This window comes from Lolium rigidum, chromosome 1 (assembly GCF_022539505.1).
Source record: "Lolium rigidum isolate FL_2022 chromosome 1, APGP_CSIRO_Lrig_0.1, whole genome shotgun sequence".
NCBI lineage: Eukaryota > Viridiplantae > Streptophyta > Magnoliopsida > Poales > Poaceae > Lolium > Lolium rigidum.
The window spans coordinates 261,686,453-261,713,867 of record NC_061508.1 but is presented as its reverse complement, the minus strand read 5'-3'; the positions used below and the strand labels follow the sequence as shown (position 1 = coordinate 261,713,867).

At 41.1% G+C, this 27,415-nt stretch overlaps 3 protein-coding genes across 4 annotated transcripts; 2 read left to right on the top strand and 1 right to left on the bottom strand.

Annotated features, from left to right (window-relative positions):
- Positions 1–328: 328 nt before the first annotated feature.
- On the bottom strand, positions 329–7,214 carry LOC124693208 (cyclic nucleotide-gated ion channel 1-like). 2 transcript variants are annotated; one of them, XM_047226673.1, is made up of 8 exons: positions 7,083–7,214; positions 6,160–6,267; positions 5,281–5,815; positions 4,713–4,925; positions 3,480–3,769; positions 3,279–3,390; positions 2,365–2,601; positions 329–1,357 (listed from the first exon to the last, which is right to left on the bottom strand). In XM_047226673.1, the coding sequence occupies exons 2-8, from the start codon at positions 6,189–6,191 to the stop codon at positions 659–661; spliced, it is 2,118 nt and encodes a 705-aa protein (XP_047082629.1). In that variant the 5' UTR covers positions 6,192–6,267; positions 7,083–7,214; the 3' UTR covers positions 329–658. The 2 variants fall into 2 exon arrangements, with proteins under 2 accessions (XP_047082629.1, XP_047082638.1); XM_047226682.1 differs by having other exon boundaries at positions 6,160–6,212; positions 7,083–7,194.
- A 3,564-nt stretch (positions 7,215–10,778) lies between these two features.
- On the top strand, positions 10,779–15,207 carry LOC124683594 (probable protein phosphatase 2C 56). Its single transcript, XM_047218083.1, has 8 exons — positions 10,779–11,041; positions 11,514–11,641; positions 11,722–11,820; positions 11,927–12,085; positions 12,687–12,773; positions 13,237–13,331; positions 14,722–14,796; positions 14,924–15,207. The coding sequence occupies exons 1-8, from the start codon at positions 10,779–10,781 to the stop codon at positions 15,047–15,049; spliced, it is 1,032 nt and encodes a 343-aa protein (XP_047074039.1). The 3' UTR covers positions 15,050–15,207.
- A 2,386-nt stretch (positions 15,208–17,593) lies between these two features.
- Positions 17,594–25,158, top strand: LOC124683593 (DEAD-box ATP-dependent RNA helicase 31). The gene is made up of 10 exons (XM_047218082.1): positions 17,594–19,080; positions 19,988–20,094; positions 22,327–22,382; positions 22,475–22,699; positions 22,781–22,987; positions 23,066–23,152; positions 23,233–23,328; positions 23,413–23,628; positions 23,964–24,146; positions 24,559–25,158. Exons 1-10 carry the CDS (start codon positions 17,594–17,596, stop codon positions 24,784–24,786), a joined length of 2,892 nt encoding a protein of 963 aa, XP_047074038.1. The 3' UTR covers positions 24,787–25,158.
- The last annotated feature ends 2,257 nt before the right edge of the window (positions 25,159–27,415 follow it).

Below are 27,415 nucleotides of genomic sequence, written 5' to 3'. Positions count from 1 at the left end.
GAGATTATGGGAAGGAATATCCTAGAAGGGTTAGTATGCTAATTGGCCAGCCTACAAAGGTACACCGGTAGACGCAATCTTCTAAATATCCACTGCACAATGCAACAGACAGGGCCTTGGTGAAATGTTGGCCAACAAAGAGTGATTCCTCTCTTGCAATGCAGAAGGTTCAGACCCAAAATTATGCAAAGCACAACAACTTTAAACTTGCAGAGCATGCCATAAACTGAACAAAAATGGATCAGGCTGTAACACGTTTTTCATGAAAATAATGAGGTAAAACCAGGACATTTAAGCCAATATACCAAGGTGTCACATATGTTGGGACTATGTGTTACTATTGTATGGGAACACGAAACAGAATACTCACTATACACACATAATTCATATGTATACTTACATAAAATCAGGTTAATAATCGAGCCCACACCTATTACAGTATTACCTTTACATGAATATATACAAACACGCCTACTGTTATATCTAAACCAAGTAGCAGGGTACACCATTCAATTATTATGCTATTGGGATTTCCCACCTCGTCTTCGAACAGCCAATGAAAATTTCAGGCCACATCAGTGAGTACAACCGCACAAATCGTGCAGAAAAAATGGGCATCATCAAGTTATCCACGTTCGCAAGTGGCGACTCGGTAAAACTATTGCTCTTCTGCTGAAAAGTTGGGTTCTGCTGGCTTCTGTAACAGCCTTGCAGGCACTCTTTCCTGCAGCCGGGCCTTTCGGGTGGAATTCCTCCTCAGGATCCGCATCATGTTGCGAGCGAAACGTGAAGCGTGTATCGCTGCACCGAAGCTGAGCGAAGTAGAGCCATCATTCACAATCGCAAGTTGCAACCGCTCCTCCTTCTCGCGTAAAGAATCCTCAATCTTCTTCCTGCAGTGCCTGTGCCAAGCTGCTTGTATAAAACAAGCAGCCCAGGTTCTCCACTGCTGTGAATAGAACCTAAACGTGTGCCGGAGCTGTTTGCTGTGGAGTCGTCGGAACTGAGTGGCCACAAACTTCAAGTCTTCAGAGATCAAAGCAAAACCTTCAACTTCAGACATCGGCTTCACTGTCCTGGTTGAGCTGGGGAGACTGGATGTTGAGTTGGGATCAAGAGCCCAGGTAAGAAGCTCCTCACCACAGAAGTCTCCGCCTTCCAGAACATCAGAGTTGAAGAAGCCAGTTTTTCCACCATTTGTCGTCATACTCATGAGGTTTCCTCTCATGATGAAGAACATTTCATTTACTGGATCCCCTTCACGAACAATGCACCCACCCTCTGTGTATAAAACAGGCTTTAGTCGGTCGCACAAGGCATTCAGGAGCTGATCGTCCATTTTTTCAAACATTGGAACCTGAAAAGGAAAAAAAACCCAGCAAGGTGAACACATTAAGGGTTGTACATCATCTGCAATGAGTCCTGACTACTGACGGGAGGGGGAGAGAGAGAGACTATGGTGGTGTTCATAGCAGACCACCTCTGCCTGAGCAAGGGAAGTCAGTGTAACATGTAACTTGCAAAGCACTCGGCAAGTTCCAAAGAGTAAGAAGAAACCAGAAGTGACAAATAGGTCAGGGATAAATTTTCCATTCTGGACTCTTTTCTCACTCGCCCAGACAGCGGTCATTGGTACATGGACGAAAAACATAATGGCAATGGTATCTTTCCAGAACTGTGGACCTAGGGATGGTACATGCCACTAAAGTCCTTCTACTATGTTATATTCATAATTATGGCCCTCCAACAGCCAAATTTTCTGGAAGAAAATATCACAAATTTTCAGCATGTAAACAAGGTGTGAGGAGGTTATATAATAAACAGTACTTAAAGAAAATTCCTCCCAGTAGTCTACAGACAGACAGTAGTCTATCAGTAGTAGGAGTAGTAAATACTCGGCAGTTGTCAGGGAACATGCAATGTATTCTTAACTTAAACTAGTTATCTAGTTGTGACTTAGCTTACTGAGTTATTTTCGAATTTTCAAATAACCTACTCATGAAAGACACCTACAAAAAAAAAGGCAAACCGAACAGGAACAAATAAGAATCATTCATAGGTCATAACTCAGAATATATGGTTTCAAAATAGCTCAACTGTTCATTTGACCAGATGATTTTCTTAAACTGGCTCAAGCCAGCAATAACGATTACTGGTCAAGCGATACGCTAGTTTGGCAGAAGGCAAGCGCAACAGGGGGCAATATAGATTATACATGGCTTTATTACCGTGTGTAAATAGTTCGACTGTTTGCTTGACTAACTGATTTTTCCAAAACTTCTCAGATCAGAGACCAACATTAGTGTTCATAGCCAGCACAGGAAGTTACTCTATAACAGAAACTTGTATGTTGTAAGAACATACCCTCATAAGAAGTGATAAACAAAGATGTCGTTTTATATCCCTCCTAAGATCCTTGGGGAGGTTCACCAGGAGGTGCTCTTCATCAACCCCACTTGTTTCTTGCCATCTATATTGTTCATAACGCCGTATTCGCTCCTTGAGGTTCCCAGGAAGATGTCGATATGACATCCATTGATCTGTGTCGCGGCTTTTCACTCTCGTTTCTTCTATTCTCAGAGAGGCTGACTGCAAATAGGTCTATAAAACACGCAGAAAAATACAAAAGAAAACAGTTAGGGGCTTCGCGCATGAGTTAGCTACCCAAATAGCACAGAGTCACATGTCAGCAAAAGAACACCATAATTTGTATTTCTATATCATTATCAGGGAGAATTTGAAACATTGTTTTGTATTATGTGTTCCACAATTTAAGAAAGTAACCATTTGTTCTACTTAGATCGAACCATTTTGCAGCAATACTATACTGTTTTAACTCATAAAGTCATAATGGCATGTCACGTCGCATAGTTCCGTGGAGGTAGTACTCACAAGTCACATCCGGTAGCGCAAGAACATGCACCCATCTTACTCAAGATAAGTTGGACAGTTTTGGGGTTTTATGGAATTCAATTATAAATACAGTTTTTTTTTTTTTGCTACATGTAATTCAATCATAATCATTTTCTTCTAGCGTGGAATATATTTTAGCACCAGTCTAGCATTTAAGATCTCCAAATGATTGTGAAGATATCAGAAGTTCAAAAACAATAACGCATTATCATGTTTCTGGTTCCAATGCGACTTTTATTTATGGAGTAACGTCAAATATGATATTAATTTATTTTTCCATGATATCTACAAATTCTGAATTAAAATGGAGGAAAATGAATTATAAATTTATAATATTCCTAGCTATCAGTGATAAATATTATTACCTGCACATTACCAATAAGAAGTGAAAAAAGAACTAAGCCGGATATTGAGACAAAAACTGCAAACATGTTTTCCCATGCCTGCGTGCTTGTTTTCAGGTTTTGGCCAAGAGAGCTGCATTAAATAGATCAAGAGAAATGTAAGTGACTAATTATTACAATCTATAAACACATAGATGCGCTGTAGTTATCTTTAGGGAAAACCTGAGATTTTGCAGACCCCACCAAACACAATAGAATAATTTCGCAAAAAAGTTTTTTGATTGTGAAACATTTGCTATGGCTGGTGCATAAATTCCAAGGAGCGGGTCTGGAAGATTGGTCGTGGAGTTACTTGGAATGCAAACATGTTGTAAGAAAGCATTTCCTTTGTTTATATCATCATTTCCACAGTACAAATATGCAAGTTTACAGCCTGGAGTTTGACCACATTGCTGTCTCCAGCAAGCATCTTTGCGTTGAATAGAAAGCAAGTACCAAACCGCTCCAAGAACCTGCAGGTATTAAAGATTACCCATAAACATGTAGCCACCAAGGCTTAATTGCATTGCACTTCTAAAATTAGTCCATCGTGCTGAAGATAGATCTAGATGATGACATACAAATCAGCCTACATAGTACCTTCACTTACAAGCAGGTGTCACTTCAGATACTAACATGAGCTAGAATATACAAACTTGAATCTTTTAACATTGATAATAATAATAATAATAATTGAAAAATAAGAAAATATGATACTCTGTATACATAAGAATTTTATATGATGAATTTAACAATAGTATTAGAAGAAATTGACATACATTATGAAATGTGGAAAGCATTGTAACAATATCTCTTAGCAAGACTATCAGGAATTGATATATATGTGGTAGAATATATCTCGACATGGACGATAGCTCACCAAGGGCATGTTACAACAGAACTGTAACATAAATACACATATGTTATTATAATATATATATATATATTATAATATTATGGTTGTCTGTATCCGAGGATACCCCAGGAGTTTACCTTCCTTTTCGGAAAAAAAAATCCAGAAAGGGTTGGAAGCTTGGTATGGTCCTATACAGGCACAAACCGGAATGGTGCCCAGAACAGAATTGGTAACTTTGCCCAAGAGCCCTAAAAGGTGTGAGGGTTGTGAAGATTGATAATCCATTCTACTTTCTTGAGATTGTGCCTACAGAATTTGCAGCTAACTTTGCCAAATATGGTTTTCATTTTCACCATGATTATTTATTGTCGCTATTTTGGTACTGTATCGCCCGCATCGACAAAGTATCACAAATAATCCATGCCAAACTTTTGCACATACTTTTAATCTACGATCTCTAATCTCTTACCACACATGACTGCTGACTTCATAGTTATTGCAAAAAAGGATGACTGACTTACATTATTCACAATACAGAAATTTATGAACAGGGCACTTACATGGCTAGCAAGCATGTAATTTATGAGGTTGAAAGCAGCACCAGCCCATGCTGTCTCTGTAATTATCCCAGCAGATCTGGTGATTTGAAGATACAATGGTCGTATTCGGATTAGCCGAGGCACATATTGGCATATAACTATAAGCAACAAGATGTTTTTGGCTTTCATGAACTCAGAGGTTTGAAGATTACGTAGCACGACCAAAATGACGACCTGAACAAAAGATGGTCAAGATTAGTTACTGCACTATCAGAACTACAAATTACAGAAAAATCCCCAACCAGAATGATAGCATCGTTCTTTGTCTATATTTTGTGTCAATCAATATTCCAATGTAAGAATTAGTACAAGGCAACAATATAAACTGAAAAAGGAAAAATTTGTTTTTACGCAATATAACTCTTGAAATAGATGGACCACAATTTTGACATAGTTCTCATGCAAGGGCTACCAGAGGTAATGGATAAAATTGCTAAAATAGAATAGCATAGGATCTATCCAAAAAAGCATTTGCTATGATGTGATCAAATGCTCCATCCTAAGCCTAATCAGCTAAATAGCATAGTACCTGAGGGATGGGTAAGACAGCACAGACATCAATCCAAAAATATGTTGACAAATACCGCTTGGCTATAGCATATTTGTCCCCAACCAGTACACCCCTACCAAAAGTTGTAGAGGAAGATGTGATAAAGCCTGTCCAAAACTGAAATACCATATGGAGTATATAGAATATATCTGTCACAGAGCGTAGGACACTTGCTGTGATTTCCAATTTCCTATCCAAATACCAGCAATAATTTTGATCATTGATAACTGGGATATAGAGGAACAATGGGTCCACAGAAACTGCAAAAATACATGATAACACGAATATCTTGTTCCATCTTTGCAGAAATGGTCCTTGAGGGTGAAGAATGTTTGGCCTGGACTTTTTGTCATCCGGCATTGAACTCTTTAAGGTTTCAGAATGGAAACAGTTTCGAAGGAATGCAAATACTCCATCAGTTGTTTCTTTAAGTGATCTAGGTTCATTATGTCCTCGTGGTGAAACTATGTTCTCCGAGTTAACAGATGGCTCAGGTGATCTCCAGTCCTCAAATCTGCGTATATCATGAAGCAAACAGAACAATCAGAACCCATATAACATGGAATTCTCACAAATGCTTCATTCTTTACATACAACCAAATGGAATTGCGCTGCTTTAGGGGCAGAGGACTTCATTGACTGATTTTGAGGTAGAGAGACTAGTCATAATATTGTCTGATCAAAGTAGAGGCACCAAAGTCCATGTACCGTCATTTTTTACTTAAGGAAAAAAATCCCACTAGTATTCACATGTGTTGTGCTGCTAACGTACTAAAACAACTAGTTCAAGGCTGCAAATTTGACAAACCATTGTTCTCTACAACTTATCTCAAACAACACGGGGTGTAAGAAGCTGACCTAACATATTTATCCTCTCTTTCCATCATCATCTCCACCAGGCCAACAGTTAGCTGCTGGAGGATAGATCAGTTCTTCAAGGTGTGGAAATTGCATACATCGAGCTCCCTGATGATTATCAAGCGTAAGTAAGAGCAGCAAACAACTACTTTCTATACCAACAGAAATGTCCAGTGGGACAGCTTAAATATTGTCAACCGGATTATAATAGATAAAAAGATAAACACGGTGATTCTGAGGCTTCCATGAGTAGACACAATAAAATGATGAGTAAGATGTAGATAGCTCTTAGCTCCCTTGGTATACTTTAAAAGGGATAACCTTCAAAATAATACAGTAGGTGGTTAAAATTTTCCACCAGGATAACAGTAAACACTAGGTGGTAGTACAACTGCGCCAGTCTGATAAAGGCAAATAAACAGCTAGCGCTCAAACCAAAGCTTTTCCAACATCGCTACATCTCCGTGGCCATTCAATTCGACCTCCGCAAAAGAAGCACTACCAAAGAGAGGTATACAAGAACTAAATAATTGGCCACGTCTAAAGAATCACACCTAAAAAATGACTAAATCAATCATTTGGCAACGTTGCTGCTGCGACAGACAACAGCAGCAGACTGGCAACATTAAAATGCCAAAGTAAGCCTCGGTGAAATTAGCCCTCCACCACCCCTGGTTTCGCCTAGAGAATTAACAAAATTTACAACAAACAGAGCGCCCACAGAAAAATCGCGCGCACTAGACAGGCTACATACAGTACGATCATAATCTCCCCACGGCAGTCTACAGAGCTAGCCTGCCAACCCCTCCGCAAAATCAAGCGCCCAGAGTCCATAGTTAAGCGCGCGCAAGATCAGACTAATACAGAAACTTAAAACGGAGCAGAAGTGCAGTAGGTTGGAGCAGAGGAAGCGGAAGCCTTACCTAGGGTTTGAGGAGGGGTTTTCCTCTCCTTGCGCGTGTTAGGCGGGGAGGAGACGGGTGGTGGGGTGGAGCAGTTGGGGAAGCATTGACGGGGCCTTGGCGGTCATGCGGCATTGTGGTGGAGGTGGTGCCGTGGAAGGGTGGTGGTGGTGGACTGGAGCGGAGGAGGAAGGAGAGGAAAGAAAGAAAGTGGGTGGGTGTGGACACTCGTGGTGGACTCCACAACGACGACGGGTCTGGTCTACGCCGTGGACCGACCGGCCTACGCCGGCCCACTGGGTAATTCTTAATTGTTACACCAGATTAGAAGGTTAGGGTATTTTAGTGCACCTGATAATGATGGAGATACTGCATTGTGCATTCCTTGTAGAATATACAAAAAACACGCTTACCTAATTACATTGTACTATGATAATTAGTACTGTCATTTAATTTGTATTAAAAATATTTTCTAATGATGCTAATTTTATAGCAACAATTTCTAAATATTAGAAGTAATTTTTAGTTAAAGAAAAATCATGGAAAATAGGGCATCTTATTCATTGGAAATGGAGGGACTATACCAGCGGTTGTACCCACCGCCACCGCCTTCAGCGGCATCATCTATAATATTTTTTCTAGAAGACCTAAGTGTCTTGAAACCCTATTCTGGTCGTCTAAGGGTGCAACCACCATGATAGAGACGGCTTTTAAATCCATCAAACCGAAGGGTTGTCGCCATATACGCCACGTAGGATCCATCACCGCTAGCCAAAGTACTACTTGTGATGTTGATTCCATAGCGATTGCGGTGTTGTAAGACTATCAAGCATTCATCTTCAAGCAATTCTTTATACACTACCATCTATTTATGATCTAATCGTGTGTGAGTAGTCTCCTTAGGCTATGGCTAAGGCCTAGGCTCACGGCACCATGTGCGCATGAAGATGGAATTCTCAATATAATTGTGATCTTTAGATATTTGTGCAAATATTTATTTATTATATCTCCCTCAACTCCATGACTCCTAGTACCCAAGAAACATAAGATCAATACAAGGAGAGACACGAGCAGGGAGGAGAGAGAGGAAGGTAATGATGAACCTAGTAACAATAAGGGTAGTACAATAGTTGGAATCAAGTCCATGGGAGGAAACAATGACATCATTGAATGTGTTGGTCAGGTGTAAACTTTAATAATTGAGGGCAACCCCACGAGATGGACATGGCCAAGAGAAAGTTCAATCAAAAAAATACATCACCCACTTATATATTTCATAAAGAATGCATATGAAATTATCATTGATAATTAATCTTATAAAGCACCATGCGTGTGCAAAGCTGCAGGTGGAACCTTTGCTCTGAGGATATTTCTTTTATTTGATAACCAGTGGAATCTCATTGTTGTTATAGGAAACGACAACGAGCACACTAACAAAACTTGAAGAAATCACCTTTTCCAAGCTTAATCACCTTTTGGATTCAACAATTCTTAGGTCTCAAGGAAACAAGAGATATTACTACATCTTAAACCAGATCAAATGTAATCAACTCTTGACCTCATATTCTCTTGTGTGAATAGTAAAAGTTATTGAATGCAATAGATGAAAATCATTGTTTTACAATGAACTGAATTGTGTTCTAACTTCATACGAAATTTCTACAAGAACAGATATGCTTAGTCTATAACAAAACAACTGTGAGTTCTCTAAAAGAACTTTCTGTGACCATCAATTTTTTATTCTACACATACCACCACACATGTCTTCTTACGGAGAAAGTTTGAAGCCACAAATGTTTATGTTTGCTATAAAAATTACTAGTTTTTTTTGTTTTTGTTTGCTAGTTGTAGATTTTACGCTTCATGCCCGAGTTCACATTTGAATTTTCGAACCTTTCCATCTTGGCTTATCATTATCATGTGAAGAAAGTCCAATTGTGGTCCTTGAATTTTAGAGAAAGGTCATTTTTATCCTAAAACTTTCATCTAGTTTAAAATAAACCTCGAACTCTGAGAATCATTCACTTTTAGTCCTTATCATGGTTGAGCCCGTGTCACGGTTGGCAAAAACTCAAGACAATGGTGCGAGGGCTGAGAGGCGGGACGATGCTGATAGGAAAAGCAAGAGGACTTTCGTGGTGCGACACTTCAAATAAATTTGGAGAGAGGGGAATCGAGCGAGAGACTCATCCAAGGACAAGGGTTTCAATTTTTTGCATTAAGTTGTTGGTTTTGACATCTGTCCTAGCTTGTGCTTGGTCTGGTTCAAAACCAATCTGGTTGGTTGACTTTCTACATTAGCAATTTCACAACTCAACCGAAAAGGGATCAAAAGTGAACTACTCAGATAGTTCAATGTCCATTCTGAACTAAAAATAACTTTTAGGACGAAAAAGTGAACTTTTTAAGAGTTTAAGGAGGAGAAGTGGACTTTCTTCTTATCATGTTATCACTTGTATAGAAGTCTCAATTGTTTTGTGGTAGAGGGAGATCTCTCGTGCACATATTTCACATACTAGTTGCACATGCTTTACATAAGTTTGTTTCACACGAATGACTTTCATCCACATACGAGAAAACACTTTCCGAATCTCTCGAGGGTTCTCGTTGTTGCCTCTACTTGATGATTGTGTTTGAGATCAGTGGTACAATTGTTTATGAAAAACACTTTGAAATAAACGAACGATCGAGTGAATGAACTGATTGCCTTCTGCTTGTCGGTGTCCTTTCATCCTTGCTTTCCTACACACATGTTTCATCTTTCTCCCTTCCTCCTCCACCACCATGTCCTCCTCCTCGTCCCATGCGAGTCCCGCTCCACCGCCTTCACCCTATGCCTCGCTTCCTCCTCCACCAAGGTGGATGATCACATCCATGGATTACCTCAAAATGGAGGTTTATGTGGGTGTGTATTTCGAGAAGATGGGGTTCCAAGGTGAATGGAACCAAGGTCAGTAAATCTAACTTTGATGCAATCCCGACGAGTCGGAATTGTCGACAACGAGGTGGGTGCTCCAACACATGGTTAAGTTTTCGCTATTTTTCGGTGATGCATACGTTGACCCCGAATTGCTGCAAACTCGTGTGGTTTTTGTTGTGAACGCACACACACAAGATGTTGCAAGAACCATGGGCGTGTGCTACAAGTTTTTTTTTCTTTCACGGACAATGTTGCATACATGTGTTTAATATGCTACAAACACATGTTTGTTTTGCCACATTACTACTTTTCAAATGGTGCGATTTTTTTGCACGGTTTTAAAACATCTTCAGAGAGAAAATTTGTTGCATTACTTTTTTGAAGTGTTGCAAACTTTGCATGGTTAGAAACTCCTTGGTAAAAAAAGTTGCAAAAATTATTGCACAACTAGCCTTATGTTGTATTACTATTTTGAAATACCACACACCATTTTTTTTTTTGCATTGTCTGTAACATCTTCTAAAAAATGTTGCCACGATTTATTGCGATAGCATATATTTTTGGTGCCAATATAGGACAAACCAGATCCACGATGATTTCCCCCTCCCGATGGGCCGATCAACGGCTAGGACGCGCCAGTGTTCATTTGGGCAAATGTGTGTTCACAATGTTCTGGCAGGATCAAAGCGTCCAAGCCCAACACGACCCTTGCAGACGCGCCGCGGCTCTTTTCCCTCATCCAGAACCCAAGACCCATTCGCCCCCTTCCGGAAGCTCGAAACCTGCTGCCGCTAGGGATGACACGCGCCGCTGCCGCTAGCCTACGTGGCCTGGTCGGCATTGCAGCGGCGGGCCGGCGGCGGGTGAGCGCCTCCGTGCAGGGCCGGGGCGCGTCGCCCGGGTGGCGCGGCTTCCGGGCCGTGGCCCCAGGCTCCGGGGGCAGGACGACGCCTGAACCCTCCTATTCGCCCACGCCGGCTCTTCCGCAGCTGCAGCCGCGGCGCGGCTTGGCGACGAGGCAAGCGGTGCTGCCCGGCTTGATTAGCGGCGGCTGCGAGAGGTAATTTAAGGTCTAATGACCATCTCACTCTCCTGGTGACGGGTTAATGCAATGTGCGCCACTGCCGTGTCCATGGAAAGCCATGGTTGATGGCCATATCTAGATGCTTTACCGGTGGGCGTTCAATCTGGACTTGTGGTACTGCCAGCTGCTTCACTAACAAACATCAAATCTTTTTTTTTCTGTAAAGGGCAGGTAGATACCTGTTGGATTCAATGCCAGAAAATGTCCAAATACCACTTATTCCGAAGTTTGTGGTCGAAAATAAGATACAATCCATTGATCCATTAGTAGCTTCTGAAACATTTAATAGAGTGACTTCCTTACAAGTACTTACATTGTGGTTAAAATCTACCCTCTGGCTATTAACCTCTAGGTAGCTTGTATGCGCAATTCCTTTTACTTCACATGCTCGCGATCCTAGGTTGACAATGCTATTTGGATTGATGTAATACAAACAATTTGTTGGCAGTGAGGATGGTAAGCTCAGCTGTGGATACTCAAGTTTTAAGGGGAGGAGACCTACTATGGAGGATCGCTATGACATGAAGTTTGCAAACGTCGATGGACAGGCAGTTAGCCTGTTTGGTGTGTTTGATGGTATTGTCTTCAGATTTTCCTTCCTTATTCTGTGATTCCTTGTCTACCATGTTGATGTTTATAAAGATTTGGTACACCAGGCCATGCAGGACCACTTGCTGCTGACTATCTAAAGGAAAACCTGCTTGACAACGTAATGAAGCACCCTCAGTTCCTCGAAAACCCAAAGCTTGCTCTGAGTAATGTGGTTTTTTCCTTATGTTTGGCTGTACCTTTTTGCACAGCAAGGCCCTTTCCAGTGCCGCATGATACTTATCTTCTTTTCTCTGTTAATTACTTTTGCAGAGACGACCTTCCTGAAAACTGATGCTGATTTCTTAGAGGCGGTATCCATTCCTTATAGACAGGATGGTTCGACAGCTTTGGCTGCTGTATTGATCGGTGACCAATTGTATGTAGCAAACGTTGGCGATTCACGTGCTATTGCTTTAAAAGGCGGCAAAGGTAATATTTTTCTTATCTTTTTTGCTTTCGTAGTGAACATCCATCTTTCTAATATTCAATACCGCGAACAGCTACCAATGCTTAATATACCCTGAAACTCTTTTTCATCCAGTGGCTAGCATATCCTTGTACTGTGGTTAGTACTAGATTTAAACTTGCTTAAATGACCATGTGCTATTGCTTTAAAAGGTGGGGAAGGTAATATTTTTCTTATCGTGTTGTTTTGGTAGACAACACCCTTCTCTCTGTTATCCAGTATGACTAATAGCTACTAATGTTTAGTAACCTGAAACTCCCAGTCAATCACTGGATAGCATATCCCTGTGCTGTAGTTAATGTAGTAGGTTTAAAGTTGCTTCAGTTTTATTTTCTAGAGATTTGGCACGCACCTTCTGAGTCCCAAATATCAAAGGAGTGATTTGTTTAGTTATATTGTTGGTATGGAATGACAAGTCTGGCCTACTAAAATTTATTAAGTGTTCACCATGTGTTACTTTGTTATGTTGCTATATTTTACAAACTGTGAACACTAATTATTATTTGGTTTCTTCTTTACCCGTGAAGGATATAACAAGGACATGTTTATTCCTATGTTTTGTAGCTATATCACTCTCAGATGACCATAAACCTAACAGAAAAGATGAGCAAACGAGAATTGAGAATGCTGGAGGTAGCGTTAGTTATGATGGTAAGACTTCTTAATCCTTACAATACTCTTTTGATATTAGCCAGCTTCATGTTAATTGGATGTGGAATCTAGAGAGAAATCAAGGTTATTACCTCAAGGCAACTAATTTTATTGGGGCGTCAACAGGGCCCTGAATTTTTATTTATTCAAAACCGAAGTTCAAAGATTGGCAAATGAGACAATACTCCCTCTGTGCACAAATATAAGATGTTTTAAACATTTCAAAGTGAACTAGATACACACTATAATGAGTGAATCAACACACTAAAAGTAGACTAGATACATACCAAAATGGATGAATCTATAAAAGGCTAAAACATCTTATATTAATAAACGGAGGGAGTAATTATGTACATGTCTAGCACCACATGTTTCTCCTATTTTTCCTAGTAGTTGAAGGTTCTTTAGAAGCAACTGTATAGCTGGTGTTTGTTCTTCTGTTTTCATGCGAGCTCTTTTGTAGGTTATACTTGGAGGGTTGATGGAATTCTGGCAATGTCCCGTGCATTTGGCAATCGTGCATTGAAGAAATATGTGATAGCAGAACCTGATTTTCAGGTATCTAATATATGTTTAGTTTTGCATTAATTTACATTTCCTTAAACTTTAATTAGCTCAGTACTTCATTGTTTATTGAGGAAGGAACTGGTTTTCTCGTGCTGTTTTTTTTTTTCAATTTTGTATTATCTATTTCCATTCACATGAGGAATAATGAATACCCACTTTACAGACCATTAACCTGAAATTGAAATGACGACTACCTATTTTAAGAACCATCAACTTGAATAGAAATGGATGTCTTGCAGTCCTTCACAAGCTGCGAATTCAGTCCATCTAATGAAATACTTCCATTTACTGATTGATAGTGTTGAGAAAATATTGGGACCCTTGCCTGTGATCTGGACCATTGTAGCTCAGTCAAGCAGTTAAAGTTTTGTAATTGTCCTGTAGATTTGTTGACTGATGGTAGCAGGTTCTTGTTACAACCTGAACTCCAGTCCTGAAATGACAACTTCATTTGGGTATCAATATTGCCCCTGCAACTGGAAGGGCACGACTCCTGTCTATCCAGCAGCGAAGCTAGGATCAGCTGCAAGTGATGTCAAAAGCCCAAAATGAAAGACATACGAGACTAGTGTGGTCATTAGTCAGTACTTATAGGGTCAAGATGGATGTACAAGCTGGCATCTATAGTGCTTACCAAACTTTTGTGATATCGCTTGACCACGTAAACAATATGTAGCTCCGCCAGTCTACCATAGGTGCTTGGTTCAGTGATGGGAGATATGGTATTGTGATTGTTACTTTGAGTCGGCGCTCTTTTGTGGAATCTTCTTATTTTTTGGGAGTTTGGGAGGTAGCAAGGGCTACATTAATTTTGTGTCAGAGAGTGGATTTGTCTCCCGAAATTTTAAGTAGTAAGTAAAAGAGGCGTCAGATGAAACAAAGATGGGTGGTTAAGCCCTGTTCTAATAGTAATGGATGATATTGTTCTGATTAGGTAGCGAGACACAGGTTGAAAATACATTTTTGGGTGTAACTATCATATTAGGCTGCTGGCAAGCCTTCAGGATTCTGCTCTCATTGTAGTTTTTTTTTCTGGAGAGGCATGTCAAAATGTAGAGTATGCAGATTACTTGACCAACACTGTCATGATATTCTGCATATATCTGTTAACAGTAAAGTGACAATGATATTCTTCATACGATAGAGTTTATTTTAAGAATGCTTAATGCTGAAGAAAGGACAAAAGGCCTCAAGCAGTTAACACAACTTCACTGGAAGTGGTGTGTTCTGAAGTTTATTTAGATTCTCGAACTTTTGAATGCAGGAATCGTTAGTAATGATCTACTGTTAACACAACTTCACTGAATGTCTTCTGTTGGAAAAGCATGTTAAGCGTCACTTGCTCAGTCTTTAGTAATGTTCTACTGTAAATAAAATGCAGGAAGTAGAGGTCAACAGTGATTTTGAATTCCTGGTTCTCGCTACAGATGGTCTTTGGGATGTTGTGCGAAATGAGGTATATCTAGTTTAACACACACACCGCATAGCATGCGTACAGATTTAGATACAGTGAACATGGTCTTCGGTATCATTTACGCATCTCATTTGGTCTAATCAATGTTTTACGTCTTTTTACCTACAAGGATATTATTTCACTTATGAGAGCAACAGAAGGGACCGAGGCAGCGGCCTTGAAGCTGACGGAATTGGCCTACTCTCGGCACAGCTCTGATAACATCACATGCATCGTGGTGCAAATTCACCATTGAAAACCGTAGGATAAATATACCTGACAGAGGTCGATGGTAGCGAAGTTTTGTTGCTCTATTTTTTTTGTGTTACTTGATATCCTGAAAGTATGGTGATCTGCGACGTCTATGAAAAAGTTTTTCTTCTAGGAAATGTATACGTCTGATTTCCTGTGAAATTGCATCATATCCGTTCCGGTTTCGAACATAATACGTGTCCCACAAAATCTGGAGAAAACCTCAAACCTGGAAAATGTTAAGCACACCACCTTCATTTTTCATTTCGGCGCAACAAAATAAAGAAGCCCTGTGAGACATTTACTTTGTGTTTTCGTTTGATTTATCTTTTTCAGAAAACTCAGGATACTCATGTGATCCTAAATCTACAATGGATTATTAACGCTAATTTTTTTTTACCAATGATACCAAATTACCATGATAGGTTATCGAAAGTCAAATTGACGATGGTTGGGTGGTTAGGAGGGCAGTCGCACCTTAGCCCACCAGTGTTTAAACCCTAGGTTTCACACTTTGGCGTTTCATAAAGGCGGAATATTTTCAGTGGGAGGTGACATTTTCGTCGACAACGAGATGCTTGTGGTGACTTCGGGAATCTCAAGACCCACCGGATCAAGTTCATGACCAGTCTTGGAGGTGCTCATACGGATAGGATGTGCATGCGTTCATAGGGGTAATTGTGTGCCGAAAAAATAGGGAGGTATGGGCTTCCGAGATCTTCACTGTTCTATGCTGGCAAAGCAGGTTTGGAGATTGATCTGCTACACTACTGAGAGCAAAATATTATCCATCCGGGGACATATTGCATTGTCAGTTGAAGGAAGGGAGTTCCTATACATGGCAAAGCATTTGAGCGAGTATCAAAACTTTCAAAAGAGGTCACATGTGGCGAGTTGGTGATGGATCAAAATAAATATTTGGACTGATCCGTGGGTGTCTGGAAGCCCAAACCGCATGATCACCACTAGGAGGGGCAACATTGTGTTGTCTAAAGTTTCTGACCTTATTGATCCCGATACCAAGACATGGGATAAGGACATTTTATCTGATTTTTTTGGCCTCAGCGAATTCTTAATTTACCTCTAGCAAGTGGGCTAATGGAGGACTTCGTTTCATGGCACTTCACCAAGACGGGGATCTTTTCGGTGCGCTCATGTTATCATGCGGAGCGGGATCATCAACACGGTAACAAATTAAGGAGAACTTCAAGGTATGGTACATCATCGAATCTGCCTGTGTGGAAAACAACTTGGTCTTTGAACGTTCCTGCAAAAGTGAAGATACATCTATGAAGATTGCTGCTGGGAGCTATTCCTTGGTGTGCTAGCTAACAGGCATATGATTCCGAGCTCTCATTGTTCGCTTTGTCAAACCGACTGAGAAAGCATATGGCATGCTTTCTTTTGCTGCCCGAGGATTTTGGAGATTTGGAGCAAACTCGGGCGGGGTGACCTGATATCGCATGTGTGCTCTGTTGAGTCAAATGGTGGTGCGGTGCTGGAATCTTTGCTCCGTGACAAATTGGCAGTGGCTCCGATGCTCCCTGAGGAGGATCGAAATGATCTTATTGCGGTCACCGTCTGGTATATCTGGTGGGAACGGAGGAAAGCTACTCATGGTGAAGCTATCCAATCTCCTGCTCGAACTGCTCAGTCGATTTATATTCGCTCACTCTGAATTTCTGTAGGGCAAAGAAGAAGAAGACATGAATCGATAGACATGGGTGGGTGAAACCAAAGGAAAATTTTGTGAAATTGAATGTGGATGCAGGGTTTAGTGCTGATGCTCGTTCTGGAAGTACCGGGGCAATCCTTCATGATGATAGAGGGGGATTTCTAGTGGCTAGTTGTTGATGCATCCCCTTTATTTCTAATCCATCTTCTCCTGAAGCTAGAGCGCTTCGGGATGGACTGATCCTTGCTGGTCAGGTAGGCTGCAACAGGATTGAGGTGAACTCCGATTGCATGGACGTTCTTGAAGTGATGAATCAAGGCGGTCGTTTGGTCCAGCGGCAACTATTTATGAGGAGTGCTCGATGCTTTGTCATAGTTTTACTGAGGTGGTGTTTTCTCACTGTCCTAGAGAAGCCAATATGGCAGTACATGCTTTAGCTAGACATTCAGAGGGGCAGAGCCAATTGTCTGGCTAGATGACCCCTATTTCATTTTTAGTGTGTTGGCTAATGATGTAACTGTTATGTGATGCAGACATCAAGTTTCTTATGTACTATTTTCCTTACCACTGTATCTAAGCGGACTAAAAGGTTTTTAATGAGACGGCTTACTTGTCTAATATATTATGATTATGTTTAAAAAAATATGTACGTATTTGTGAGCACCTGTATTGTGTTTCGAAAAAAAAGGTGAGTGGAGATTTCATTTGAATCGAACCTCTCATATCTGAAAAATCGGACGGCTAGCAGAGCTCACCAAAAACAAAGTCGCTCAGTGATCCAGTGATGAGTATGCCCTCCTCCGAACCTGAACCTAAACCCCCCAATTCCTTTCCCAGGGCCGCCGCCGTCTTCCTTAAACCCTAAGCTCAGCCATGCGAGGCCGCCACCACCTGCTTGGCTTCCTCCGCCGCGCGGCGGCCGCCTCCCCGTCCTCCGCCGCCCACCCTCTCTGCCACCTTCACTCGATCCCGCCGCGAAATGGCGCCGCCGTTCCCATCGGCGCGCGATTCCTCTCCTCGCGCGCCGGGGGCGCCGCCTCGAAGAGCCTTATCGAGGACGAGGCCGACCTCAGCGACTGGGTCAGCGACCTCAAGACCGACTCCTTCCACCTCGGCGTCAGCAGCGGCGACGAGGGCGAGGGCCCCCGCAGACCCGCTGCCCCCAGGGGAGGCCGCAGGGGAAGGGATTCGGGGGGCCCGCCTACGAGATCGAGGTTTGATGGTGGTGACTTCGGCGGCGAGAGGCGCGGCGGCGAGTTCAGCGGCGAGAGGCGAGGCCGTGGTGACTTCGGCGGCGACAGGCGCGGCGGCCGGTTCGGCGGCGCGGATACTCGTGGTGGTGGCCGGTTCGGCGGCGATAGGCGTGGTGGTCGGTTCGGTAGCGACAGTCGCGGTGGTCGGTTTGGCGGTGACAGGCCTGGTTTCGAGCGAAGGGGGAGGGTGGCGAGCTCTGATCTCAGTGATGATGATGATGATGCTGGGTTTGGTTCTGCGAGGGGAAGGCGAGGGCGCGGCGGGATGTCTTCGGGGTTTTCGCAGAGAGGAGGGAGGGGAGGTGATTTTGGTGATGATGCTGGGTTTCGGTCTCCTAGGGGACAGCGTGGCCGGGGTGGGAGGGCGTCAGGTATGTCGCACAGGGGAGGGAGGTACGGCGACTTGGATGAAGAAGAAGCTGGGTTTGGATCTGCCAGGGGAAGGCGAGGCCGTGGTGGAAGGGAGTCAGGTTTGTCACACAGAGGAGGCAGGGGAAGTGATTTGGATGACGATGAGGATGACAGTGGCGAAGAACTTGGTTTTCGGTCTCCCAGGGGAAGGCGAGGTCGTGGTGGACGGGAGTCAGGTTTGTCACGCAGAGGAGGCAGGGGAAGTGATTTAGATGACAGCGAAGATGACAGTGCCGAAGAAGTTGGTTTTGGGTCTCGCAGGGGCAGTCGGGGCCGTGGTGGAAGGATGTCAGGTTCGTCAGGCAGGGGAGGCAGGGAAATTGATTCTGATGATGACGAGGATGACAGCGATGATGCCATTGAGTTCGGAGCTTCTGGTAAGAGAGGAGAGAAAAGGGGGAATTTGGGCTCACGTAGAGGAGGTAAAGGCGGGGATGTGGATTTTGGTGACCGGCAGTCAAGGGGTGGGAAAGCATTTAATTTTGGTTCGTTAGAGAGTGATAGTGAGTCAGGGGAAGCTGATGAGGATGATGGGCCATCAGGCTTTGAGGACGATCTCTCCGGTGATGATGGCGGCGAGGAGGATTTGGTGAACACTGCAACTAAGAAGTCCATCTCTTCTGAATCAGCTGAACAGGAGAGTGTAGTGGGCACAAGAGATAATGGAGGTGGTGATTCGTATTTGAGTCAGACAAGGTAACTCTTACTCAAGTTTTCTCTAATTCAAGAATAAATAGATCCTGCCATTGTTATGGAATGTTTCTATATTTGTTGTGCATTGTATTTTGTTCTATATGACAACTAGTTTACTTTGTGATCATATATTGGTGCATAGGATATAAATATTCGGCCAGCTGTGAAGTGTGCTGTGCAACTGCTTGCTATCTTTTAGCCGGTATTTTTATTTACTTTTTTGATCTTTGGCTGAATGTTAGTTTAATAAATAGCATCACATTCATGCCAATTATCAATATACTTGGTTACCATACGCAGTTAATAAGAACTTTGAACTTCTAGAGCTGCCTCCAACATGGCCAAAAAACCTCCCTTCCTTGAAGTGCAAACAAGTATTTGGTATTTGCCTGTTGTTTGGTGTGTTTTCGTCACAGTGTGTGGTCCTTTGGATATGGATGTGGTACTAGAAACTTCAGTATTGTCCTATCCTCAATGCTGATAAAGTCTTGGACCTTAAGGGCAGCTAAGAAAATATATCTTGTTTCTTCAGAGTTCAGAGTCACGCTCTACTAGAACCTGTGACCGACAACTATCTGAGTATATGTCACTATTCAATCAGGATTGATTTTATCTAGCTGCATTTGTTGGCTTTTGTATTGAAAATGCAAAAATGATGTACATTGTGATACCCTTGTTGATATAAATGATATATTTTCTGGAAACTATAGTCTGGCATGTGCTATGATCATGGTCAGATTTTATTGGCTTATTACGTCCCTATTATCTATAACTGACCATCTGCATTATTTCCAAATAGTAGTTGACATGAAAAGTATTAAGAGCATATATCTGCTGATAGCGCTCCTAGCAAAACCTATTAATCTCTAATGCACTATCCTGTTGGATCTTCCCTCCTTTTACATCACAGGTTTGATGAATGCGCTCTCTCTCCCTTGACACTAAAAGGTGTTAAAGCTGCTGGGTATGAACGAATGACTGCGGTCCAGGAGGCCACTCTTCCTATTATACTTAAAGGTTAACACAGTGCTGCTTGTATATGTTGAAACAGTTATGATTTTACTTCATGCTATGCATATTTTCCCCACAAAGTTGTTATGACTCGTGAGCTATACAAAAGGGACGGGCAATATCTGTTACCGCTCTCTTTATATTCGTTTATCTTCTCACTTTCAAATATATGCTCCTTGCACCTCCATTTTCTAGAAATCTCTTCCACTGTTCCTTGCTTAACCTTGTTTTTTACTGAGTCCCTGATCTGTGAAGGCCACTGATTACTTGCCCAATTAGCTTAATTCCCTCTTCCATTTTCTTGCTATGCATATGTGCACCACTCACCCATGTCGCATAATTCTTTGCTTTGATGGGCTTGAAAAGCTAAGGTGGCGGACATAAATATATAATTGTAAATTGCTTAATGGTGTCTTCCCATATGTTGGAGATTCAATGGGTTAACTTCGATAACTAGCAGGAGGACCAGGGCATTAAATTCTGTTTGTAATGTGAAATTTTTGGGGATTTGCTCTGTTTCTAGTCAAATTTCCGTGTTCCAAAAACACCTTTCGTAGGTTTAAGCATCCATGAGTGAATTACACTGTTTGCAAAAACCAAACAGTTAATATGAAACACATCAGTGGGCTTGGCCATGGCATTATAGTGCTGATATACTTCCATAGTTTCTCAATAGTTGTATGCTCTTGATTGTCTTAAACAAGCATGAACCGTGTATAGATTCTTGAATTTTTGAGTTGTAAACTTTCGATTGGTTTTAAGTTTTAACAACATATAGATTCCTAAATTTCTACAATTAGTTCTGAGCCATGGCATTATAGTGCTGATATACTTCCATAGTTTCTCAATAGTTGTATGCTCTTGATTGTCTTAAACAAGCATGAACCGTGTATAGATTCTTGAATTTTTGAGTTGTAAACTTTCGATTGGTTTTAAGTTTTAACAACATATAGATTCCTAAATTTCAACAATTAGTTCTGAGACTTCTGAAATCTACATATAACTGAAATAAGTAGATAAGCTCACTGAACTTGGAGACTGAAGATGGATTTGGTGTGTTTGCGCTGCAAATAAAGCTGTTTTGACGGGATAATTCTGGAGATAGTGTGATAGACAAATTTTGCAATATGTACTTATCATCCTATAGTATTATGGCCAGAGGCGGACCCAAGAATTTGTCGAAGCCTGGGCGTGCTGTAAACCAAATAAAAAAATCTATGGCAAGAGTAAGCATGACATAAAGCAAATAGTGTTTTTTAAATAGTATGAATGCAAAAACACGAATATAATACATCACGCGTTCCACTGTTCACAAGTTCACAACATATTTGAATACTCACAAATTCACAACACATTTTTATGAACATTTTTTTATCGGAACAATTTTGAACTGTGAATAATTTTAGAACTCGCGATTTTTTTTGAAATCTCCAGATTTTTTTTAACTGTACGAATACTTTTTGAACCTCGTGAACAAATTTTTATACCTCGCAAAGAAATATTTTAAACTACTCCGTATATGAATTTTTATAAAATCTCCTGAACAATTTTTAAACCTCCGAAAGTTTTTTTTTTTGAACCGTACGGCCATTTTAAGAATCTTGCAAACAACTTTTTAGAACCCGCTTACAGTATTCATGAACTTTATGAAGATTTTTTTTTCTCAAGTCTCAGTGTACAGAGATAACCCAACCTTTTCTTTTTTGAGAGCGGGACCTTTTTTCTGAGTAAACCAGCAGAACGCGGCAGCAAAAGCGAGCAAAAAACAAAAAGAGAAGGAAAGGAAACCAGAACGTGGGCGACTAGTTTTAATCAACAGTTTTTCTGCCCATCACCTCTTTCCTGCCGTCTCTTTTTCTGCTTCTGTTTGCTTTGTGAGACGGCCCAATACCAACTGCCCAAGCTGTGGGTGGTCAAGGCCCATGCGCCGACAGATTTTGCCCTGGTCGTCAAGGATTTTCTCGCTAAAATCAGCCTCATGCAGGAGACGAGCGCGGCTGAAGCCCGGGCGAGCGCCGGGCGACAGGGACGCTGCATCCGCCTATGCTTATGGCACAAGAAACACAATATGAAAACTTGAGTTTATTTGAGGGTGTTATCCGGAGGTCTGGATGATATTTAATATAAACTGTGCGTTTTGGCATTAAAATCAGATACTGTACATAAGTGTGGAAATATGATAACTTGAATTGCATCTTTGTAGTCATGGCTGACAATCTAACAAGCCTTTCTCTGCAGGGAAGGATGTCCTGGCCAAAGCAAGGACAGGAACTGGAAAAACTGTAGCATTCTTGGTGAATACTCTGCTTGAGTAGTGATTTTTCTTTTGTTTACTTTTGGGCTTTGATAAATTTTAAATTGTAACTCACCATTGTTTTATGTTCAGCTTCCGGCTGTTGAAGTTATCTCCAAATTGCCCCCTAATGACCATGATAAAAAAAGACCTCCCATTAGTGTTGTTGTTGTGTGCCCTACACGTGAGCTTGCTGATCAGGCTGCTGCAGAAGCAAACAAACTTCTCAAGTTCCATCCATCAATTGGAGTACAACTTGTAATTGGTGGCACTAGGATGGCTCTTGAGCAGAAACGCATGCATACAAACCCTTGCCAGGTGATTGGAAATGACTTGCTGAATAATCCTTGCTATTTCTATGGTCAAATGTTGTGATCTGAAAGTATTGGTTATATGCAGATTCTGGTAGCTACGCCAGGAAGGCTTAAGGATCATATGGAGAACACACCAGGTTTTGCTACTAGATTGATGGGCGTAAAAATCCTTATTCTTGATGAAGCTGACCGCTTGTTAGATATGGGGTTCCGAACTGATATAGAGAGAATAGTAGCTGCACTCCCCAAACAGCGTCAAACACTTCTATTTTCTGCTACAGTTCCAGATGAGGTAAAATCATTAAACTTGCTCGAGTCATCATCAGTTTATTTGATCAACCACTGAACATGTACTAAATACTTATTCTAGGTTCGTCAAGTATGTCATGTTGCCATGAAAAGAGATCTTGAATTTGTCAACACTGTTCAAGAAGGAAGCGAGGAAACACACTCGCAGGTATATTTAAGACTATATGCATGTTAATTGCTTCTACGTTGCTTTTAATCCAACATGATGCTCATTATTACCATATTCAGGTGAAACAAATGCATTTAGTTGCACCACTGGACAAACAATTCTCTATCCTATATGGTCTTCTAACGGATCACATGTCAGAAAATGTTGACTACAAGGTAATTGCATTATCGACTTTGCAGTGTCTTCTATTGTCACTGCTCCGTATTATTCACAGATTTATAACAAGACAATAAATGCAGGTGATTGTGTTTTGTACAACAGCAAAGGTAACGAGTCTTGTTGCTGAACTTCTGTCTGAACTGAAGTTGAATGTACGTGAGATACATTCCAGAAAGCCACAAAGTTACAGAACCAGGATATCAAAAGAATTTAAGGAATCAAAGGGTCTTATTCTTGTTAGCTCTGATGTATCTGCCCGGGGTGTTGATTATCCCAATGTCACACTTGTTGTGCAGGTAACCAACATCTTGCACTGTAGTTGTCTATTTGCTTAATTTATTTATTATTGTACAGATTTTTCTTCTGTTTCCTCTTTATAACCACTCAGAACTGTCTAGACCTTTGTACACCCCCTTCCCCCTCTTGTAATATTTTGCTCTTTTATTTAAAAGTTACTGTCAGGGCCTCGCCTACAGTTTTCAGTTTAAAAAGAACCACTTAGAAAGATCTTTCTGCATTCAAGTATAAATACTCAGCTGTAATTAAATACAAACATGCTTATCTTTTTGTACTTACACATCTTCTGAGTTATAAATTAGAATGAACTGATACCATATCCTGGTCATTGCAGTTGGGAGTTCCTAGTGACAGAGAGCAATATATCCACCGTCTTGGTAGGACTGGCCGCAAAGGTAATGAGGGGAGCGGAGTCTTACTGTTGGCGCCATGGGAAGAATACTTCTTAAGAAGTATCAAAGATTTGCCTATTACAGAGGCTACGTTACCACTAATTGACCTGGACACTAAACGAAAGGTACATAAACTCTTTCACCAGTGCGCATCTTATAGTTAGTGTCTCGACATGGAGTTGCAATGGTCAATGGACATTTTGTTTTTTCATTTGTCAATCAATGATAGAAAAGTACACCTTTTGAAAAAGCAATTTAGGAACCTTCTGGTTCTGATGGTTTTCCTGTTGATTATTTTCATCTCTTGATGCTTTCGCAAGTTTGTGTCTGTTTAATCTTCCATCACATTACCTATGAATTTCTGGAAGTAGCAAAGTGTATGTACTTTTTGAAAGCCATTGAAATGTCTTAGGCACATAATAGGATGAATCCACCAAGTAGAAACTGTTTTCAGGTGATGGATCAGCTTGTATCATACATGGAATGTTATAGCATGGTGGTATGGTGGTATATTTGACATTGCTTATTCTTTTATAGGTTGAGAAGGCTCTTGCACATGTGGAGGTGAAAGATAAGGAATCTGCTTATCAAGCATGGCTTGGGTACTATAATTCAAATAAGCAAATCGGCCGTGATAAGTACCAGCTTGTATCACTGGCCAATGAGTTCAGTAGAAGTTTGGGGCTCAACAACCCTCCTGCACTGACTAAGCTTATCCTTAAAAAGATGGGACTGAGCAACATTCCGGGTCTACGGTCAAAATAGTATGGTGCTCCTTGGTAAGAGCATTCCAAGCTCTCTAGCTAGGTAAACAGGCTGTGGATTTATAAACATGGTTTCGTATACAGGTTATGGACTCATGCTTGCAGTACAGCAAACTTCCATATCGGTAGTTTTCATTCTTCTCCTGTAACATGGAAACACACCAAGTGCCTGTCCCCACTAGTGTATGCTCTGTTGCATATCGTGGACAATAGTTTAACTACGGCGATCCTATGAGCAAGTTTACTTAGTATTTTGGGAAGCGATATCCCAGTTATTGTCTCTTCACCTGCTCTGGGGTTCAGTTCAGTATTTTTTTTTTTTGTACATTGGTGACGCTGTCATGCCAATTCGTGAATGTTTTTTGGGTCACAAATTCGTACTGTACTACTGTATGAAAGTAACAAATTAGGCTCTCATATTATATTCAAAGGCTAATTTGATAATAACTAAACAGTACCACTTGCAATCTCCAGTATGCAACTTACGTAAATTTTACACACTTGGTACGTGAGTTTTTTTTTTTTGACTTGGATCCATTTTGCATAGCAGGACTTAGGTATGTTGCATATAGTATGAATAACGTTTGAGTTACCAAGTCAAAAAAAACTCAGGTAGCAAAAGTTTATCAATTTACGAAGTTGCATACTGGGGCAGTTTCTTGGTAAATTGAATTTATTTTGACCATGTATAGTTGGAAACGGTGGGTGTGCGTTAGGTTGATTGCTGTCATCGACGAGCACATCATTTATCATGTACGAAAGAGAAACGACTTGAAAATCTTCATGACCAGGCATGCTCGTTGAACGCAAGAAAACAAATGCAGTCAACGATCAAATGAAGTAGCCGTGCCGAATCTTCCTCCTCGCTTAGCTGCATGTTCATATCTATCTTACCGTGTTAATCTAAATACTGACGACGTAGATATGTATGCTTGACTACATGCGCATGTTTATTTTTTAACGATCCTTAACGAGCTGCTCGCGAGCGCTCGCAAGAACATACCGCGCCGAGTGAAACAATGATTTCAGCTCATTAAAATAATGAGCTTAACGATTTGAGTTTTAATGATCACGAGCTTAATGAGCCGAGCCTTAGCGATTCAAGAAGCTCGTTAGTCCATACCTATCTCTACCGAATAACAGAAAATGAGTGAAAAATCAGATCGACCAAGCTGTAGGAAACTCACAACTGAATTGAATAAAATTAAAGAATCAAACTAGGGGAGTCGCAGGTACGATTTGTTAGGCCATCGGCCCTTCCCCCGCCCCAATGGAACCAATGGAAAAGGGTAGGGTTCATTGGGCCTTCCCCCGCCCTAATGGAACCAATGGAAAAGGGTAGGGTCATCAAGTAGAGGCTTCGCCTTTCTCTTCGGATTGGCCAATAACTCCATCACTTTCTTTAAGTCATTTCTTGGCGTAGAGATTTACTTGCCTTGGCTACCGAGAATAACTCGGAGGAGACCCCTATGGAGACAGAAGCTTAATATTGATCAAATGATTTAGAGGATGTTGTAATCTCTTCTCATGGTCTTTGTTCGCTTTATTATCCCGTTGTGAGAATGGCTAGGACTGTGGATCCACACGCCCCTCTAGTCAGTACTTTCCGAGTAGCGCAAGGCTTTTCTATACACATATAACATGCCGACGGTTAAACAACTTATTAGAAACGCAAGACAACCAATATGAAATGCTAGAAAAATGGCCGCACTTAAAGAATGCCCTCAACGGCAAGAAGGCTTTTCTCACCAACTGAATTGCGTCACCAAGGCGATTCCTTCTTGGTGGAGGTCACTTTTTATTTGTGAAATTGCCAAAAGACAAGAAGACTCTTCATTGCAAGTGGGGTTTCAAAAGGTTAGATAGATGGTTGTTTTTCTCCAACAAGGTTCCAAGAACTTCTACTTCAGACTTTGAGGAATCTATGGCGTTAGAATAGGGATATTTGAATGTACATTTCGAAGTGTCAAAAAATTCTAAACTAAATTTTTTCATGTACATTTACACATTTTATGTTCGTACACAAGTTTTAAAAAAAAACTATAAAAATTTGTGGCTCCGGTAAAAAGGACAAATTTTGATGCTATAACACGACTACGTACAGGACATTTTTTTATCTTTTTTGTACACGCCACATAAAATGTTGTTTCTCCATGAAAACTTGTGCACTAACATAGAATTTCACGATGTACAACAAAAAAATTATGTCAATTTTTTTTGACATTTTTAAAATTGTTTTTTAATTATTTTGTATAATAGGAGCATTTGCTCCTATGAGCCAAAACGCCACCTCGGTTAGAATACGTTTTTTGATTGAATAGGTTCTACCTGCTTCCATTCGTTATTCGTATGCCTGTGAATTATTAGAATCCATTTCAGTAGGACAATAGGGCTCTCGCCTAGCTCATTCTGAAGTGGAAGCAATTCAGGTATATCAGCGGGGGTTGCCAAGAGAGTTGTAGCCAGATGCTGCTAATGCATCTATTTCTGATGTTGTTGGGTAGGGTTATCCTTAGCACACGTTCGTCTCATTTGAAATGAAAGCCAAATACCCCATGCTGGCAACAATGGTGACGATGTTTTTCTTCTGAAAAAGAGGTTGAGATCCTGGCCTCTGCATCGAATAGATG